Source organism: Myxine glutinosa, chromosome 1 (genome assembly GCF_964187855.1).
Source record: "Myxine glutinosa chromosome 1, kmMyxGlut1.1, whole genome shotgun sequence".
NCBI lineage: Eukaryota > Metazoa > Chordata > Myxini > Myxiniformes > Myxinidae > Myxine > Myxine glutinosa.
Genome location: NC_136261.1, coordinates 51,197,908 through 51,215,635, shown reverse-complemented (window position 1 = coordinate 51,215,635; position 17,728 = coordinate 51,197,908). Strand labels below are relative to the sequence as shown.

The following is a 17,728-nucleotide window of genomic DNA, read 5'->3' as shown; positions in this document are numbered from 1 at the left end:
TCGTCACGCGCTCTTCCTCATCTCAACGGTTCTGTTGTCATTGTCATCGTTCATCGCAAAATGCAACTGAATGGAAGTTTAGAATACAAGTACACGAAAAAAAAAACGAAATACATTTTACCTGAAGAAATTTGTTTTTAACACGCACGAAAGCAATATGACGTCATTCACCGCAATAAAAATCTGCGAAGTATTTTACGGTATAAAAACTGAGCCGCTCTTTACATAATTAGGGCCAAATAAAAAAACACCAGTTCATTGTCCGGATATAAAAAAGGAGGATGAGGCCCTTTTAATTCAATATTTTTTCAAAATGGGCGCCATGTACTGTTTAGATTTTGATGATTTGCGTGTGATATGATTTAACGGATGTTTACATAAATCGTTTAAAATAAAAAAGCCTTCAATTTCTGATATTTTGCCTTTTCATTTCGGCCTCCCAATTGAAGCCCCGCCCATTGGGCGGGTACCCTTGCTCGTCTAAATAACCAACGAGATGCTTCAATAATCCAGCCATCTTCACCAGCATGAGGTAAGCATGCGACACCAACGGAATGATATTCTCACAGTACTGTAACCCAAAAAATAACAAATTTGTTACTTATTACACAATGTAATGATGGGCATGGACGATGGTCTGCATGTGTGTGTGTGCTGGTTGTTATCTCCACATGCAGGTATCAGAAAGTGCACCGAAGTATCCACCCACGTGTGTGTGTGTGTGTGTGTGTGTGTGTGTGTGTGTGTGTGTGTGTGTGTGTGTGTGTGTGTGTGTGTGTGTGTGTGTGTGTGTGTGTGTGTGTGTGTGTGTTCTCGACGACTTCCTCGACGCTGTATTCTGAGCTTTGTGCTTTTTCTGGTCTTCATTAATGATCTCTCCGACTCTCTGGAAAATCCTCTCTATCTCCTTGCTGATGACTCCACTCTCTACCACTCCATTCCTCATCCCTCAGATCGGTAGTCTGCAGCCTCCTCACTCTCTGCAGACCTGGACAAAATCACAGACTGGTCAAACAAGTGGAACATGTCTTTCCATTCTGACAAATCTCACACTCTTACTATGTCCCTCCAAAAAGACCGACTGGACAACCCTCCCATCCACTTTCTGGACAATCCTCTCCAAGAAGTTCTGTCACTCACGCTTTTGGGTCTCACTATCTGCCATGATCTTTCCTGGGAAAACCACATTTCAAATCTGGCCTCCAAAGCCAGTCGCCGACTGGGCATCCTCCGTCGTGCGAAGTCCTTCCTTTGCACACCTGAGCTCCTCACCACATACAAGGCTTTCATCCGCAGCTCAATGGAATACTGTTCTCCCCTCTGGGCCGGTGCTCCTGCCTCACACCTAGCCCGTCTTCACGCTGTTGAGGCCAAAGCTTTCAGAATCATTGGAATCTCCCGCGATGAAGCTAACTCCGATGGCCTTTCACTTAATCACCCCAGGCAGGTTGGTGGTCTTTCTGTCTTCTACCGACTCCTCTCCGGCCTTGCTCCCCCAGCTCTCTCTGGGCTCTGTCCCCCAAATATTCCTACAGGTCGCACAAGATCTGCCTGCAATCCTCTTATGGTTAAACTGCCAAAATCAAGACTCTCTGCTCACCCTCACTCCTTCATTCCTCTTTTCTCCCACCTCTGCAACAAACTCCCTCACTCTCTTCAATCCCACTCCTCCCTCCAGGTCTTTAAAACAGCTGTTCACCATCTCTTATCGTCCCCCATCCAAAACCTTGAACTTTTCTACCCCTGCTAATTTCACACCAGATCCACTTTTTGGAAAATACCGACTTTTTCCGGGAAGTCCTTGCAGTGTCCCTGTGTTTTATACTTCTCCCACCCCCACCCCCTTTCCCACGCCTCCTCCCCCCAAGCACTCTCCCTCCCACAGATCTCCCGATGTCCCTGCTCTCAAATGTTGTGTTTGTGTGCTTGCTGTGACCGCAAGGCTCACCCCCACTCTTGCAGGGAAAATGGCCTTAAAATTCCTGTTGTTGTGTGTTGTATTCAGAAACCTGCTGTCTATTCTTGATGTTTGACTGAAGGTGTCAGGGGAATGTGGAATTTATTGATTCATCATTTGCCATTCGCCAGTTTTTTACCCAAGTCATTCACGAACCGGCTGTCTATGCCTGAAGTCAAAAAACTGTAATACTTGGTTACAAATTTTGAAATACATTATTTGGTAACTGCTAACTGTTATCCCCACCCAGGTCCTGCTATTCTCTTCAATTAAACTCACAAACACGCCTGGCTATGTCATTGTTAGACGATTGGTATTGTTTTTTGGTGTACCAAGTCGAGGCTCGTGTAAGTGCGAACCCATATAATAAAGGGAGCGGGAGATGAGAGGCGAAGATAGAAGGAAGCACAAGAACAGCAGAGAACAGGGACTTCGGGAGATCTTTGCAAGGGAGAGGGTTGGGGTGGGGTACACGGAATAAACAAGATGGACAATACAAGGACTTTCAGGAAAGAAAAAGGTGGATTTGGGGTATATTCTTGGGGGTAGAAAAGAAAAAGGAGTTGGATGGGGGAAGATAAAATATTGTGGTGGACAGCAGTTTTGAAGACCTGGAGGGAGGAGAGGGATTCAAAAGAGTGTGGGAGTTTGTCCCAGAGGTGGGAAAAATGAAAGAGTGAACGTGAGCAGAGTCTTGATTTTGGCAGTTCACCAGCAGAGGGCTGCTGACAAAGTCAGGTTCACGATGTTAACAAATGTAATTTCGTTCAGAATTTTGGGAGATTAGCAAACCTGTACATTTTTGGAATCATCAGAGCATGCAGAATCCGAAAATTAATGTTGGCATTTGCACAGACACCTGCGTAGCCGCCATTTTGGATTTTCAAAATGGCTGCCATAAAATACATATTTTGCGCTATCTCGGCTTCTGGTCAACCTATAAACTTAATTAAATATGCTATACCTATGTTTTCTGGGTAAAGGAATCCAATAAAGGCCTCAAAATATTGCTCAGGATTATAGAAAAGCAACAAACAAAGGTAATTGAAAACCATTGTCTTTATATTTGTGATATAATTATTATATAATACATGATATTGTAAGTCCTTTGAAGTTATAGGTATGGGTTTATAAAGCAAGAAAGCAGCTTTGTTAGTATCAAATTGAACTGCAAGTCCGACACACAGGATCTACTAGTTCAATACCGTTCAGGAATATGCTTTTACAGATCTTCATTACTGTCTTGAGTGTCATTTTCGCAAAGGTGTCTACGCAAATGCCAACATAAATTTTTGGATTCCTCATGCCTTGAATATTCCAAAAATGTATAGTTTTGATAATCTCCAAAAATTTGGAACGAAAAAACATTGTGAACCTGACGAACAGTTCTTGTGTGTCCTGCCGGAGTATTTGGAGGACAGAGCAGGGGGAGCTCGGCCGGAGAGGAGTCTGTGGAAGACAGAAAGACCGCCAACCTGCCTGCGGTGAGAGAGCGAAAGGCCCTCAGCTTCATTGTGGGAGATAACAATGATTTGAAAAGCCTTGATTTTTACACTATGAAGTGGACTTACGTAAAGCAATATCTGCTAATTAAAGCAAACATGGTTTCCTCTGTGTCACTTTAAGCATTCTTTAATCATGGATTGGTCTGATGTTTCAACTGTATCTGTGGCTTTGGCTGTCGATGTAGGCTCTGGTTTAATAAACCGAAAACCTCTCATCAAGCCTCCCCTTGTGGGATAGGGGAATGTTTATTTCTGTTGGGTGGTTTGTTTCCACAAGTAGTGCTCCCATTTTTAATGGTTCCACAGAGTAGAACCCTCATCGTGTGAAACTACCTTTTAGAAAATATATTGTTACAGACGTGGCTTAGATGTTATTTTACCGAGCGGTTTTTGGGATGACCACGTCTGCACAAGTTACCGATTATACTCGAAGTTGACTAGTCGCGCTATGCTAGGTCAATGAAGGAACAGACACACGGCTGGGATTAAAATGACACACCAGGGTTCAGTTCTCAAGACCTCCGGAGGAGATTATATTCGTTACGGAAGGTCAGATTACAGGGACGAGAGGGACAGCAAAGGAAGATAGGCACTTAGACACAACCTTATAATTATATTAATCCCAACAGACGACAGGTAAACGGGACAAGGCTGACTCACACGGGGATTGATGGCAAGGATAGGCAGGTAGCGATGGCTCCAGGTGCACCTGGGCTCAGGGCAGGATCGACCCGGTCCGGTCCAGAGATGCGGGAGGTTTTACAGCGCTCGAGGTGGCGACTTGCTCTTCTTCAGCTGGGGGCGCATCTGATGTCACATCCGGCGCGGGGCCGCGTATATCCGGCGGGGAGTGACACGCCCTCGGCTCGTTAGCTCCGCCTCGTGGAATCGGCACGTTGCTTCTCATTGGGTGCGTGCGGGGGGGTTACCGGCTCCGCCCTTGACGAGGAGCTGACAAGGAGCCCCTTTGTGGTAACCCCGTGGAGCGCATGGTCTGGGGCGCGTTGTCTGGAGCGCATTGTCGATGGCGGCTAACCGAGCCGGTGGGAGGACGCACACTCCCCCCCGCGCAGCGCCGTGCCCCTCTGTTGTTGTAGACGGGGAAGAAGATGGGAGGAGGTATGGGAAAGGTCCTAAACTCACTACTGGTGCCATATAATCACATTCTGGTGCAACGAAGAGTCATAATTAATGGAAACGAGGCCTTAACTGACATAGACTAAGAATAACTAGCAAGATGTCCGAAAGTTGTCTACGTGTGGTGCGGTGGACCTGGGCACGACATTTAATGGGGGAAAAAGGGGAAGGTCGGCTCTACTGATTGTTGTTTACAGACAATGGGACTAGGGAATGGGGGATTGGGGATAGTTGGGGAGTATTGGGGAAATAGGGGAATATTTACAAGCGGATATGGAGGCCAAATTCCATATTCGCAACATTGCACCCTTCTCTACCCTCGGGGCGTCCCGACCCGATAAATTTTTACCTACTTTAGTGTGGCACGCAATGTAGTTCCCTCTACTATTAACTCTACCCTGAGTGCGACAGTTTTACAGATATTCACAAATGAGTAAATATGTCCCCCTGCGACGTTGCACCCTTCTCCTCACAGAAACACACCCACAGGATAACCGAATCCGGAAAGAATTCTCAAACTAAACATACAGCCGGTAGGGAGCATTATTTACACAAGACTACGCTGATATTTACACTACGATCCAGGACCTGTTTTTGGAGGAACACATGCAGATGTTATGCATAGAGAGAGCACGCATGCCAGCATCGATACACCAACCCACGAGTGCTCTGTGGCCTACGGCCTTTAATAACGTGCAGAGCACCCTTTCCCAGCACGAAAAGCACCACGCTATCATGTACAGTCAGCACCATCCGGTGTACCAATAAAGTGTTTACAAATCACCGGTGGTGTCGCAGCCGGCCGATGTTCTGCCGCTGGGCTTGCCTTCATGTGGTGCACTTGGCCTTCTTACTTCTTTTAAACAAAATAAAGAAAGGCGCCAACCGCGTCCATTTCTTTATTGTGGCCGTCAGGGGGCCAACTATAAGTGGTTCACCTGTATGGCATAGGTGCCACGTTGACCCATAGGTCCATCCACGGGTGGTGCTTGGCCGCAAAAGAGCTGCGGTCCATTGTGGGTGGCCACAAACATTGCGGTCCATATGGTGTATCGATCCAAGCAGCAAACAGCGAAAGTGCAGGCCCACAACTGCGAAGCCAGCACCTCTCTCTCCTCTCTCTCTACCCCAAAGCCAGATCCTCGGAGGTGGGAGACAAAAGAAGCAGACAAGTGAGTAAGGTGGTAAGGGCGCAAAAGTGCACGCAATGCAAGGTAATGCACACTGGGGGCACATGGGAACCAGGTGAGACAGGTACGTTCCTACCGTACGCTCCCCCCCCCCCCTACCAGGTAACCTACATGGCCCCTCCCTTACCCCTTACTGTATCCACAAAACACAACACTACCCATAAACATCTACTTTACAAATCAACAAACATCCCTACTGTCTTCCCCGTTCCTCCCATAAACCAAATTCGTCTTCTCTCCCTCCTAACCAATCAAATTTGCCATTTTCAACTCTCATCAAAATTTGCCATTTTCAACTCAACATCAAAATTTGCCATCACCAATTCATCATCAGTCCCTCCTAAGGAGGGAGAGATGGAATCACCCCAATGTCTCATCCACGTCGTGATGCGTCTCACAAATCCACACAGCAATTCTCATTTCTGCAACACAAACAAAGAAAACACAGGTGTGGAGTCATCATCATCACCACAGGTAAGTGGCGGCGTATGGTGCGACAGGTTCATCAATCCTAACTATTTCCTAAATGACTTTAACAACTTTACACTACCCGGGGTCTTTCTCCGGCCAAACCATTGGCCCTCTTACACTTATGGGTTCTAAAAACCAATTCCCATTGGCCAAACTGTGGTGCTTTTCAATTTGGGGTCTCACTCCCCCGATTCATCTCCCGGTGCCCTCGCACAATTTCTGGGCTGTGGCGTGTACCTCTCCCAGTGGGTCTACCCACCTGCACACCTCCACCACTGCAGTTGCCTCCGAGCTTACCTGCTCCTTACCCTAACCTAACTAACTGGGGCAGGCCCTCTGGCGCTCTCCCCACTCGGTGCCCTCTCTGGCACTGGGCTGCCCGATCCACACCCGGGATCCTCAGGCACCCACTCACAACTACCGGCTCCCAGAGCCCACCTGCGGCCTCACCTGGCCGACATCCTCCCAGTGGTGGAGTGCCCAACCAACTACACACACTAACAGGCTACACGCCCAGCCATTTCCACAACACTAATGCACCCATCCACAACACCATTCTGCAACCGCACCACAGATGCCAATATCCAACCACAACTTACCTATACCCTCTACCTAACACTTACACTACCCGCCCCGGGTATTCGTGAAAGGGGTCCACTCTTCCCCCATCCACACCTTCGCACCATGCACACCACTCCGTACCACTTACTCCAACTCTCTCCACACACCTGTACTTGCACACCTGTGCTCTCACACTTGGTGCCACCTGCACCCTTCTCTCCCCAAGCGCATTCGCGCTGATCCACACACTCACTACTCATACACTGCTCCACACACCTGTCCAATTGCACACCTGTGCAATCACACCTGTTCCATCCTCACACACACGGCATCATCTCAGCTAACTACTCCCTTCTGAAACTTGCGCTTCCCAGTCGTCCCTTTAAACTATTGCGCTCCCACGTCATTATCATCCACACTAATCTACCTGCGTCCCCACTACAGGTATCAGTCACTAACTAAACTTAACGTTACCTAATGTCAATCTCTTCTAGATCCCTACACACAATATCCTAACCCACCCGGGCTAGTTTTCACTGCCATACACCCCATAAGCTATTGCTCCTTTGCCCCCCACATGGGAAGGGTGGCAGGGATGCCATCCCACCACATCGGGGGGTCTCTCACTACCAATTTTGCACATCAAATTTCAATAAATCAAAAATTTGCCAATCACTGCCCATCATCTGCCAATCACTACTGCCAATCCCTTGCCAATCATCAAATTTTGTTTTTCTCCAATTTTGGGTCCAAAACACTAACCTCATCACCCAGTCGACTCACTAATACCTCTCGGTGCGCCAATCCCTGTCCAAAGCCCGGCTTCGTAAAGCCAAGCAATGGATGCTGGTTGTTTTGTGCCAGCGGCTGGATGCGTCCGGCACTCGGTGCAGGGACGGGGGCTTACCCGGGCCGAGATCCCACGCACCATCTCGGCACGGAGCCATCCAATGCCCCGATCTCGACCTGCCGGCACGTCTCACCAAAAAGTGGTCGCCATGACGACCCTTTCTATCGGGCTGCCAGCTCCGCCTAGTGGAGCATGGACGCGGCCGTTCAAAGCGAGGCCCAGCACGCACCGAGGGCCCGCTTCGGCTAAAAGTCGCTCTAACCTCTAACCCGTTCAACGTCGATGCTTCACCTGCATGCTTACATCCCGCAGCCCGTTCCTTGCTCACACATCCAGCTGTGCCCATGCTCCTCGTACCCTTCCTTACACACCCAGGTACACCCATTCCACTCACAGCCTTGGTCACACACCTGACCACCGAACACTTTGGCACACATTCGTTGCTCGCACACCTCACCAATACACCGCTTCGCGCCCCCTCCTCGGTCACCTCCTCTGTGACAATCACAGGTGTGCCCTCATTCGCACACCCAACCATGTGCCTCACCACCAACTCCAGCGTGCATTCCCACTCACGCTCTACCATTCCAGGTGTGCATCCTTCCATCCCAGGTGTACATCCTCGCTCACCTGTCACAACCAACTCACTCTCCTTGTCACTCTCAATACTCTCACCACCATTCTTGACAGCGCACTCACCCTTACTCTTGACAGCGCACTCTTTCCTCATGCACCTGTCCGTCACACACCTTTCTCTCGCACACTCCCCCGTTACACCCTCTGTAACACTCACCACAGGTGGACACTCTTCCTTACTTCTGACAGCGCACTCTTTCCTCACACACCCCAGAGTCGGACTTTCTCGCACACCTCCTTTTTCGCACACCAGACCTGTCGCACACTTCACCAACGGCCTCTCACGAACACCCGGGTCTATCTCGACCCCCAAGCTTCTTAAATCCCCTGGCGCATCATACGCACGACCATATTGGTCACCACTTACACCGGGTCCTCTTCCTCTTCGCTTCTCCTCCATCACCTGCGAATCCCTCATCCGGTTAATGAGCACATCATCACGATCCAAACACAGACTTTGGACCAATTCTTTTATCTCCTCTTTTATCTCTTTCTTATCCCCTCTCCGTCGCTTCTTAATTTCACTCATCCCTTCTTCCACTTCTTCTAATTTGTGCTTCACCTCTTTTATTCCCCGGTACGTCTCCTCAAGCTCGTCCTCCAAGGCTACCTTGACCGTTTCCATGTGCGTCCTCACCTGCCGGTCCTTCGTCTCCATTACCTCTATCACCTCGTCCAACCTCGTTGTCAGTCCCTCACGTACCATCTGACATTCCCTCTTCGTCGCTACCAAGTCATTTTTTAGGTCATTTTGTGTCGCTTTTAAACCTCCTATTACCGCTGTGTTCTTCTTTACCTGGTCCGTTAGTTCTTTTTGTCCCTCCGTCAGCTGTTCCACCTCCTGCGTCAGGACCTCTATTCCCCCTTGTAACTTTACAGTCCCCTTTCTCACCTCTTTCTCCATGCGCTCCTTACAGTGCCTCACCTCCTCGCGCACTCCTCCGACCTCCTCACTCACTCCTCTTCTGATCTCCTCTCCCATCACTTGCATCTCCTGCCCAGATGCCACCCTCATCTGCTCCATTTCCTCCCTGTGAGCATCCAGTTTGGTTTCTAACCCCATTCTGACCCCCTCTATCTGCTGCCCCATTTGGTTAACTTCCCTTTCCGCTTGGTCCCTCATGTCCCTCAATTTGCCTTCCATGGTGTTTTCTAACCCCTCTAACCCATTTTTCACTCCCTCTATCTGATTCTCCTGGGCAGCCATTCTATTTTCTACCCCCTCTAACCCCTTTTGCATCCCTTCCATTTGATTCTCTTGAGCGGCCATTCTGTTTTCTACCCCCGTTAACCCCTCCTGTATTTCCCCTAATCTATCGTCTAATTTCCCAAATTTCATGTCTAATCCCTTAAAATTATTGTCTAATCCCTTAAAATTATTGTCTAATCCCTTAAAATTATTGTCTAATCCCTCACTGGTACCCCTCGCTTCGTCCCTCATTACCCACAATTGCTCACCCCGAGCATCCATCCGTTTCCCCATTACCCCTATTTGCTCACTCTGAGCATCCATCCGGTTTCCCAACCGCTCACCCAATCGCTCAATTTGGCTCTCCATACTCATCTGTACAGCTGCCTGTAACTGCGCAATGAGGGCCTGCATGTCAATCGGCTGCATGTTAAAGCCCGTTGATACAGCGGGCTCGGCTACCACGCGCTCTTGCGAGGCGCCATTTTGCGCTCCCGCAATGTCGGGCACAACGACGCTATTTTGTGCGTCTGCTACCCTCGCTGCTTCGCTCTCCTCCTGTCCCTCAATTTGGTCCTGGATCGACCCTACCTCACTCTCCTTTACCGGACCCCAGCTGTCTTGATCCGCCATAGCGCGACTTTCAAAATTCGGTTTTTTTTATTTTCGTAAAACAAATTCAAATTTCGCCGTTATAATTTCGCGCGGGAAACGCGCTCCGAATCGATTCTACTTGTTACAAATTTGGGCCTAATAACGCGCGGGAAACGCGCTCCGAATCGATTCTACTTGTTACAAATTTGGGCCTAATAAATTTAGTCCCGGGTTCGAATTCCACTCCTCGACACCAATTGTTACAGACGTGGCTTAGATGTTATTTTACCGAGCGGTTTTTGGGATGACCACGTCTGCACAAGTTACCGATTATACTCGAAGTTGACTAGTCGCGCTATGCTAGGTCAATGAAGGAACAGACACACGGCTGGGATTAAAATGACACACCAGGGTTCAGTTCTCAAGACCTCCGGAGGAGATTATATTCGTTACGGAAGGTCAGATTACAGGGACGAGAGGGACAGCAAAGGAAGATAGGCACTTAGACACAACCTTATAATTATATTAATCCCAACAGACGACAGGTAAACGGGACAAGGCTGACTCACACGGGGATTGATGGCAAGGATAGGCAGGTAGCGATGGCTCCAGGTGCACCTGGGCTCAGGGCAGGATCGACCCGGTCCGGTCCAGAGATGCGGGAGGTTTTACAGCGCTCGAGGTGGCGACTTGCTCTTCTTCAGCTGGGGGCGCATCTGATGTCACATCCGGCGCGGGGCCGCGTATATCCGGCGGGGAGTGACACGCCCTCGGCTCGTTAGCTCCGCCTCGTGGAATCGGCACGTTGCTTCTCATTGGGTGCGTGCGGGGGGGTTACCGGCTCCGCCCTTGACGAGGAGCTGACAAGGAGCCCCTTTGTGGTAACCCCGTGGAGCGCATGGTCTGGAGCGCGTTGTCTGGAGCGCATTGTCGATGGCGGCTAACCGAGCCGGTGGGAGGACGCACACTCCCCCCCGTGCAGCGCCGTGCCCCTCTGTTGTTGTAGACGGGGAAGAAGATGGGAGGAGGTATGGGAAAGGTCCTAAACTCACTACTGGTGCCATATAATCACATTCTGGTGCAACGAAGAGTCATAATTAATGGAAACAAGGCCTTAACTGACATAGACTAAGAATAACTAGCAAGATGTCCGAAAGTTGTCTACGTGTGGTGCGGTGGACCTGGGCACGACATTTAATGGGGGAAAAAGGGGAAGGTCGGCTCTACTGATTGTTGTTTACAGACAATGGGACTAGGGAATGGGGGATTGGGGATAGTTGGGGAGTATTGGGGAAATAGGGGAATATTTACAAGCGGATATGGAGGCCAAATTCCATATTCGCAACAATATTGTTCCTGCAATCCCAATTTACCAGAGGAGGGCCTCCTGTAGCCGGTGTAGGCTTTGACGTTATAATGCCTGTACCGGCATCATTTAAAATAATTATGACGTCATCGGTCACGTGGTACAGCCACCATCTTGGAAAAACCGAAAAATGTTGCACCTCGATCTCCAAAACCGCTCCATGGAAAAAATTGAAATATGTCACATTGTAAAGAACTCCACATGGGGAATATGTGTTGGTCATGATGTCATTTGCGCCGGCATTATGACGTCATAATTCGACATGGACAACACTTTGTCTGAACATTGTGAAATTTATTGAGCATCATCTAAGCAAAAATTATATTGGAGAATATGAATTGGAAGACGTTTGGATTCTTCTGCTTGGAGAATGAAAGCCTGCTTGGAGTTTGCAAAAAAGCACCTGAAGGACTCTCAGACTGTGAGAAACAAGATTCTGTGGGCTTTCATGTGTCTTTCACTGAGGAGAGGCTTCCGTCTGGCCACTCTGCCATAAAGCCCAGATCAGTGGAGTGTTGCAGTGATGGTTGTCCTTCTGGAAGTTTCTCCCATCTCCACACAGGATCTCTGGAGCTCAGCCAGAGTGACCATCGGGTTATTGGTCACCTCTCTTACCAAGGCCCGTCTCCCCCGATTGATCAGTTTGGCTGGGCGACCAGCTCTCGGAAGAGTCCTGGTTGTTCCAAACGTCTTCCATTTAAGAATTATGGATGCCACTGTGCCCTTGGGAACCTTCAATGCAGCAGAATCTTTTTTGTAGGCTTCCCCAGATCTGTCAATCCACACAATCCTGTCTCTGAGCTCTGCAGGCAGTTCCTTCGACCTCATGGCTTGGTTTTTTGCTCTGATAGGCATCGTCAGCTGTGAGACCTTATATAGACAGGTGTGTGCCTTTCCAAATCATGTCCAATCAATTGAGTTTACCACAGGTGGACTCCAATCAAGGTGAAGAAACATCTCACAGATGATCAAGAGAAATGGGAGGCACCTGAGCTAAATTTCAACTGTCATAGCACAGCGTCTGAATGCTTATGTAAATGTGATATTTCAGTTTTTTCTTTTTAATAATTTTGCAAGACTTTCTAAAATCCTGTTTTTTCTTTGTCATTATGGGGTATTGAGTGTAGATTGATGAGGGAAAAAATGAATTTAAACGATTTCAGCATAAGGCTGCAATATAACAAAATGTGAAAAAAGTGAAGGGGTCTGAATACTTCCTGAATGCACTGTATGATAACAAGTGGAACAATCTCTGGACAGGAAGTTAATGTGGTGTCGCAAAATTCGGGTGCAGCTTATACGCCAATTTATGGTAATACTGAGTCTGGCATTGGGAAATACAGACTTGGCATTGAATATGGAATTTTTTTTTTCTTGACTTCGGTTTAATTTCTGAACTCGGTATATCAATCTGGTGAGTTTCTTTTACGCTTCGGTGATTTCTTTGTTAAAAGAACCATGTCACTGATTGTCTGTCGCAGCAAGAAGTCAATAACAGGATTATATCACAGGTGGCGTGACAAAATGTACGGACAGGTACATTTGACGATTGGCTTCACAATCAGGTATATAAGGGTTGTTGCGTTCTGTATTAGTGGAAAACAACTGCTGCACATCTACAAAAGTTATTGCCGCTTCCCCTGGAGATGGTCCGTCAACTCGACAATGCTGTTTGTCATTTAGTGGTGGCTTTACGAAATTCCAGCATGAAACAGCGTGCTATTGCTTGGCAGTGTGGCATCACTCAAGGTCAGGTGTCAAAGATCCTGAAACGAAATGCTCGGAGGGGTGTCCCCACTCCAATACCGAGGCGAGGACGTCCCCGCAGAACCACAAGGAGGGATGATCGCCAGCTGCGTCGGTTAGTCCGCAATGGCCATACCAAGTCAGCTAATCGGCTTAGGGCTGAGTGGCAGCAACTGACAAATGTGTCTGTATCCAGAAGGCTAGTCGACCAACGACTGGTTCAAGCAGGCTATCGTGCCAGGCGTCCCCTGAGAAAGCCACGTCTGATCAGACAACACCACCAGCGCTGATTGCAGTGGGCCAGAGAGCACCGTCAATGGCAGCCAGGACACTGGAATCACGTGATCTTCAGTGACGAGTCTAGATTTCTGGTCTATCATCAAGATGGCCGCGTCCGAGTGCGCAGACAAGTGCATGAAGCCTACAACGAAGATTGTATAGTGCCAAGAGTCCAAGCTGGAGGTGGTGGGGTTACCGTTTGGGCTGCTTTTCATGCAGGGGGCAAAAATGACCTGGTTGTTCTGAATGGAAACCTGAACCAGTTCAAGCACAGGGCCATTCTGGAAGAAACATTGCTTCCATTTGTTCATGCAGCCTTTCGAGGAAACTTTGTCTTCCGAGATGACAATGCATGGCCTCATCGTGCTCGCGTGATCCAACACTTTCCTGCTGACCGTGGTGTAGAGCATATAGAGTGGCCTGCCATGTCCCCGGATATGAATCCGATAGAGAACTTGTGGGCAGAATTAACGCGTCAAATCGACAACTTTACCAGCAGCCTGCCTCTGTGCGTGAATTGCAGCAGGCTATTGTAACTGCATGGCAAGCGATTCCTGTCCAAACCTTGGCAAATCTCGTGAACAGCATGCCTCAACATGTACGTGCTCTCCTGAATGCTTGTGGGGGTTACACGAAGTACTGAACTGTAATTTTACTGTCCGTAATCCCAGTCGTAATTACCTTCGCAAAAGCGGAAGGTTATGTTTTGATCGCTGTGTATTTATTTGTATGTCTGTGTGTGTGTGTGTATGTTATTCGCATAACTCAAAAAGTATTCAACCGAATTGCATGAAATTTGGTGGGATGATTGGTTATTATACGGGACACATTTGATTAGATTTTGGGAGCAATCGGGTCAAAGGTCAAGGTCAAGGTCACGAAAAGGTCAAAATCGTATTTTTACCAAGTACAGAACAGTAGCTGCGGCGAAGGTATGCGCTCTACCGAGTGCCCGTTCTAGTTTAACTTTTGTTTTTGTTAAAAAAAATTTTGGCTAATGTGCAAAATAAAGAAATACTTCTGGAAAACGTACAGAAGTTTAACACAGTGCTGTCTGTGAATTGATTTCGATATCAGTTTACATCACTTTGAAGGATCAATTTGTTTGCTTCGAAATGTCAAATGTGGTTTTTGTTTCTTTTAAAGGTCACATTAACAAAATCTAGAATAATTTCAACATAATTCCAATGAACTTTGGTTCTAAGTCATCTTGAAAAGTAAGTTCACCCCCACAAAAAAAAATTCCATATTAAATGCCAAGTCTGTAATTACCTCTGATAAAATGGTTGCTGCACACACCAGCTCGTGTGTACTTCTCGTTGTAAACACCTCGGTTCGTCACCCACAATGGTGGCAGAATTACAGAAATGACCGATTATCCGACCTGTTGGCCTGATTTGTATTTGGCAGTGTTTTAAAGTTAATGTTCTGCAAAAGCCTGACACTGAATTCTGTGCAGGTGATGTCTCTCCTGTAAATATGGAATGCAGACAACACAACTACAATTCATCTGTCTCAGCAGCTTCAATATGTGCTTCTGCAAAGGGAGATCCACATGTTCATTTGACAAATGTCAGTACTACCTGTTCAGTAACTGGTGAGCAGAAACCGACAAGATGAATATTTTTAATTCAGAAGATGTAAAATTTTTGAAATCGTTCAATATTTTGCATTTAGAGTTTGCCAAAAAATGCAAAATGATTTTAATTCTTTTTTATAGAACAACAAAGAAGTCATATTGCACAAACAAGATCCAGGTGCAGCTTGACTGCGAAGAAGTCTTCTTTGAAGAAACGACACCGAGAACAAGACTCACAACCTTTAACATGCATGTGTATGTCTGCTCCTCGCAACACAAAGATTAATATGCAATTAAATAAACACAAAACTGTTCTCGAAAGTCAAATACATCACAAGTATGATGTACACAGTGCAGATTTTGCTTCACCGAGTAATATCAAAATGCACATGAGGACCTACACTGGAGAGCGTCCGCACAAGTGCTCAATATGTGATAAAGATTTCCCTTATAACAGCGATTTGAAAAAGCACATGAGGATCCATACAGGAGAGCGTCCTTACAAATGCTCGATATGTGATAAAGATTTCCCTCACAACAACACTTTGAAATTGCATATGAGGATCCACACAGGAGAGCGTCCATACAAATGCTCGATATGTGACAAAGATTTCATTCAAAATTGTGATTTGAAAATTCACATGAGGATCCATACAGGAGAGCGTCCTTACAAATGCTCGATCTGTGATAAAGATTTCACTCATAACAGCACTTTGAAATTGCATATGAGGATCCATTCAGGAGAGCGTCCTTACAAATGCTCGATATGTGATAAAGATTTCACTCATAACAACACTTTGAGATTGCATATGAGGATCCACACAGGAGAGCGTCCTTACAAATGCTCGATATGTGATAAAGATTTCACTCGTAACAGCAATTTGAAAAGGCATATGAGGATCCATACAGGAGAGCGTCCTTACAAATCCACTTGGAGTGAAACTGGCGATGATGAGCAGGTATCAATGCCAACACAGGTTTCTAGTTCATGGATAGAGTTGGCCTGATTGGGTTTTTTTTTTCTCTCTTTTTCTCTATGCATTTGTATATCATTCTCATTGTTATAACCGATAATTAAAGCAGTGTTTGACCCCATGCTTTGCATTGTGTTTTGCATGCCGTGACAAATCGGGGGCTCTCTTCAGGGAGGTCGGTTATCCTGCTGCCTGTGTTGGATTTTTCATTGTTTTTCCAATGAAAAAAAAAATTATCATGTTTTGTGTGTGTTGCTGTTTCTACTGTTTTTACTGCTTTGTGAAAAATGAGCTTTCAATGCAAGATGTTGAACTGTTATGTGAGGTGGAGTTACGAGCTGCAGCTGATCATATTGGGGCTTGTGTGACATCCAGGATGAGAAAGTCGGAGATTGTCTTGGTTATTGTGAGTCACATGGGTTTAGAACCGTGGGTAAAGAGGAGGAATGATGGAGTGGAACTGGTCAGGATAAACACAGTGCAGGTTAAAGTTAGAAGACAAAGAAAAGGAAAGGGAGTGTCAGGGAACTTTTACTGAACCCTAAAGGAAATAACTCAAGACGAGACTCAGATTCAAGGAGCTCAGACTCGTCTATTCAAGCCAAGGTTTATTCCGAAGTTAGAGGGAACTTGTTACACAAAATATAACCAAGATATGACGCGTCGCTTGGTTGAAGAAATCTTCTCCCCTCTCGTCCTGCTTCTTCTGATGAACATCTGCTCTCAGAGCATGGTCCTTACGTAGACCTTGGAAACTTTGATGTGGTGGAATTAAAATTCAAAGATCAACACAGAACTTGGCGAGTCCGTCTTCCTGGCACCAAAAGCCCATCTGGTTCTTATTATGAAGCCACTAAAAGCATACCATAGGTCACTATCGGAGGAATGTCAACCTTCTCTGACCTACACAATCTCACTCCCTGATTAATGCATCCACCCTGGGCTTGAGTAAACACTCGGCCTGGTAACCTCCATTTATGGGTAAGAAAACTATCTACAGATGTTCCCTTATCACTTCGGTTCCAAGGCCTTGCCAAACTGCACAGTAAAACACATTCTGTCTTTAACAATGGGTCAAAACTCGTTTTCCCCATATTCTTACATGCTTTAAGAACAAAGTTTCCATTGACGTACAATTTAACCACTTGCATAACTCACCGACCCTAATAATCATAGAAATCTCCCATAATTCCTCAGTTTTTCTTTTTGTTAAATTAACAATTAATTTAAACAACTACCTATTAAATATTCAAACCATAAATTTGGTAACCCAATTTTCATACATAAAGCATACACCGTCATCCTGGAAGAATCTGATCACAAAACATTTCTTTGTTCATTGACTCTTTCCATATTGATAATGCAGTTCATTTCATTTGCATGAAGCATACAACACTTCACCTTTACCACAACAATTTAAATTCACCATTTAAAAATAATAAAGCATCTGCAACATTTGGCAGTACATTTTTCATCAAAACAAATATTGACTTTGTGTTTGAAAAGAAGAGAAGAGGTTGATCACTTGTTTGACATTCAAGTATGAAACATTTTCTTCTGGTGTCTTCATAGCACCTACACTATTTCGCGTAGGATTTTCCACTGTTGTGATAGCTGTGCGGAGTCATAAACTGACCCTGCTCTGCATGTAGCATCCTTGCCACTCTTGCTGTGAGCCATAGTAGATTTGAACA

The 17,728-nt window shown here is 46.5% G+C and overlaps 1 protein-coding gene across 1 annotated transcript; it reads left to right on the top strand.

Moving 5' to 3' along the window:
* Positions 1–527: 527 nt before the first annotated feature.
* On the top strand, positions 528–16,155 carry LOC137421120 (uncharacterized). Its single transcript, XM_078770941.1, has 7 exons — positions 528–532; positions 678–711; positions 2,208–2,270; positions 3,584–3,691; positions 12,717–12,768; positions 14,941–15,078; positions 15,202–16,155. The coding sequence occupies exons 1-7, from the start codon at positions 528–530 to the stop codon at positions 16,065–16,067; spliced, it is 1,266 nt and encodes a 421-aa protein (XP_078627067.1). The 3' UTR covers positions 16,068–16,155.
* The last annotated feature ends 1,573 nt before the right edge of the window (positions 16,156–17,728 follow it).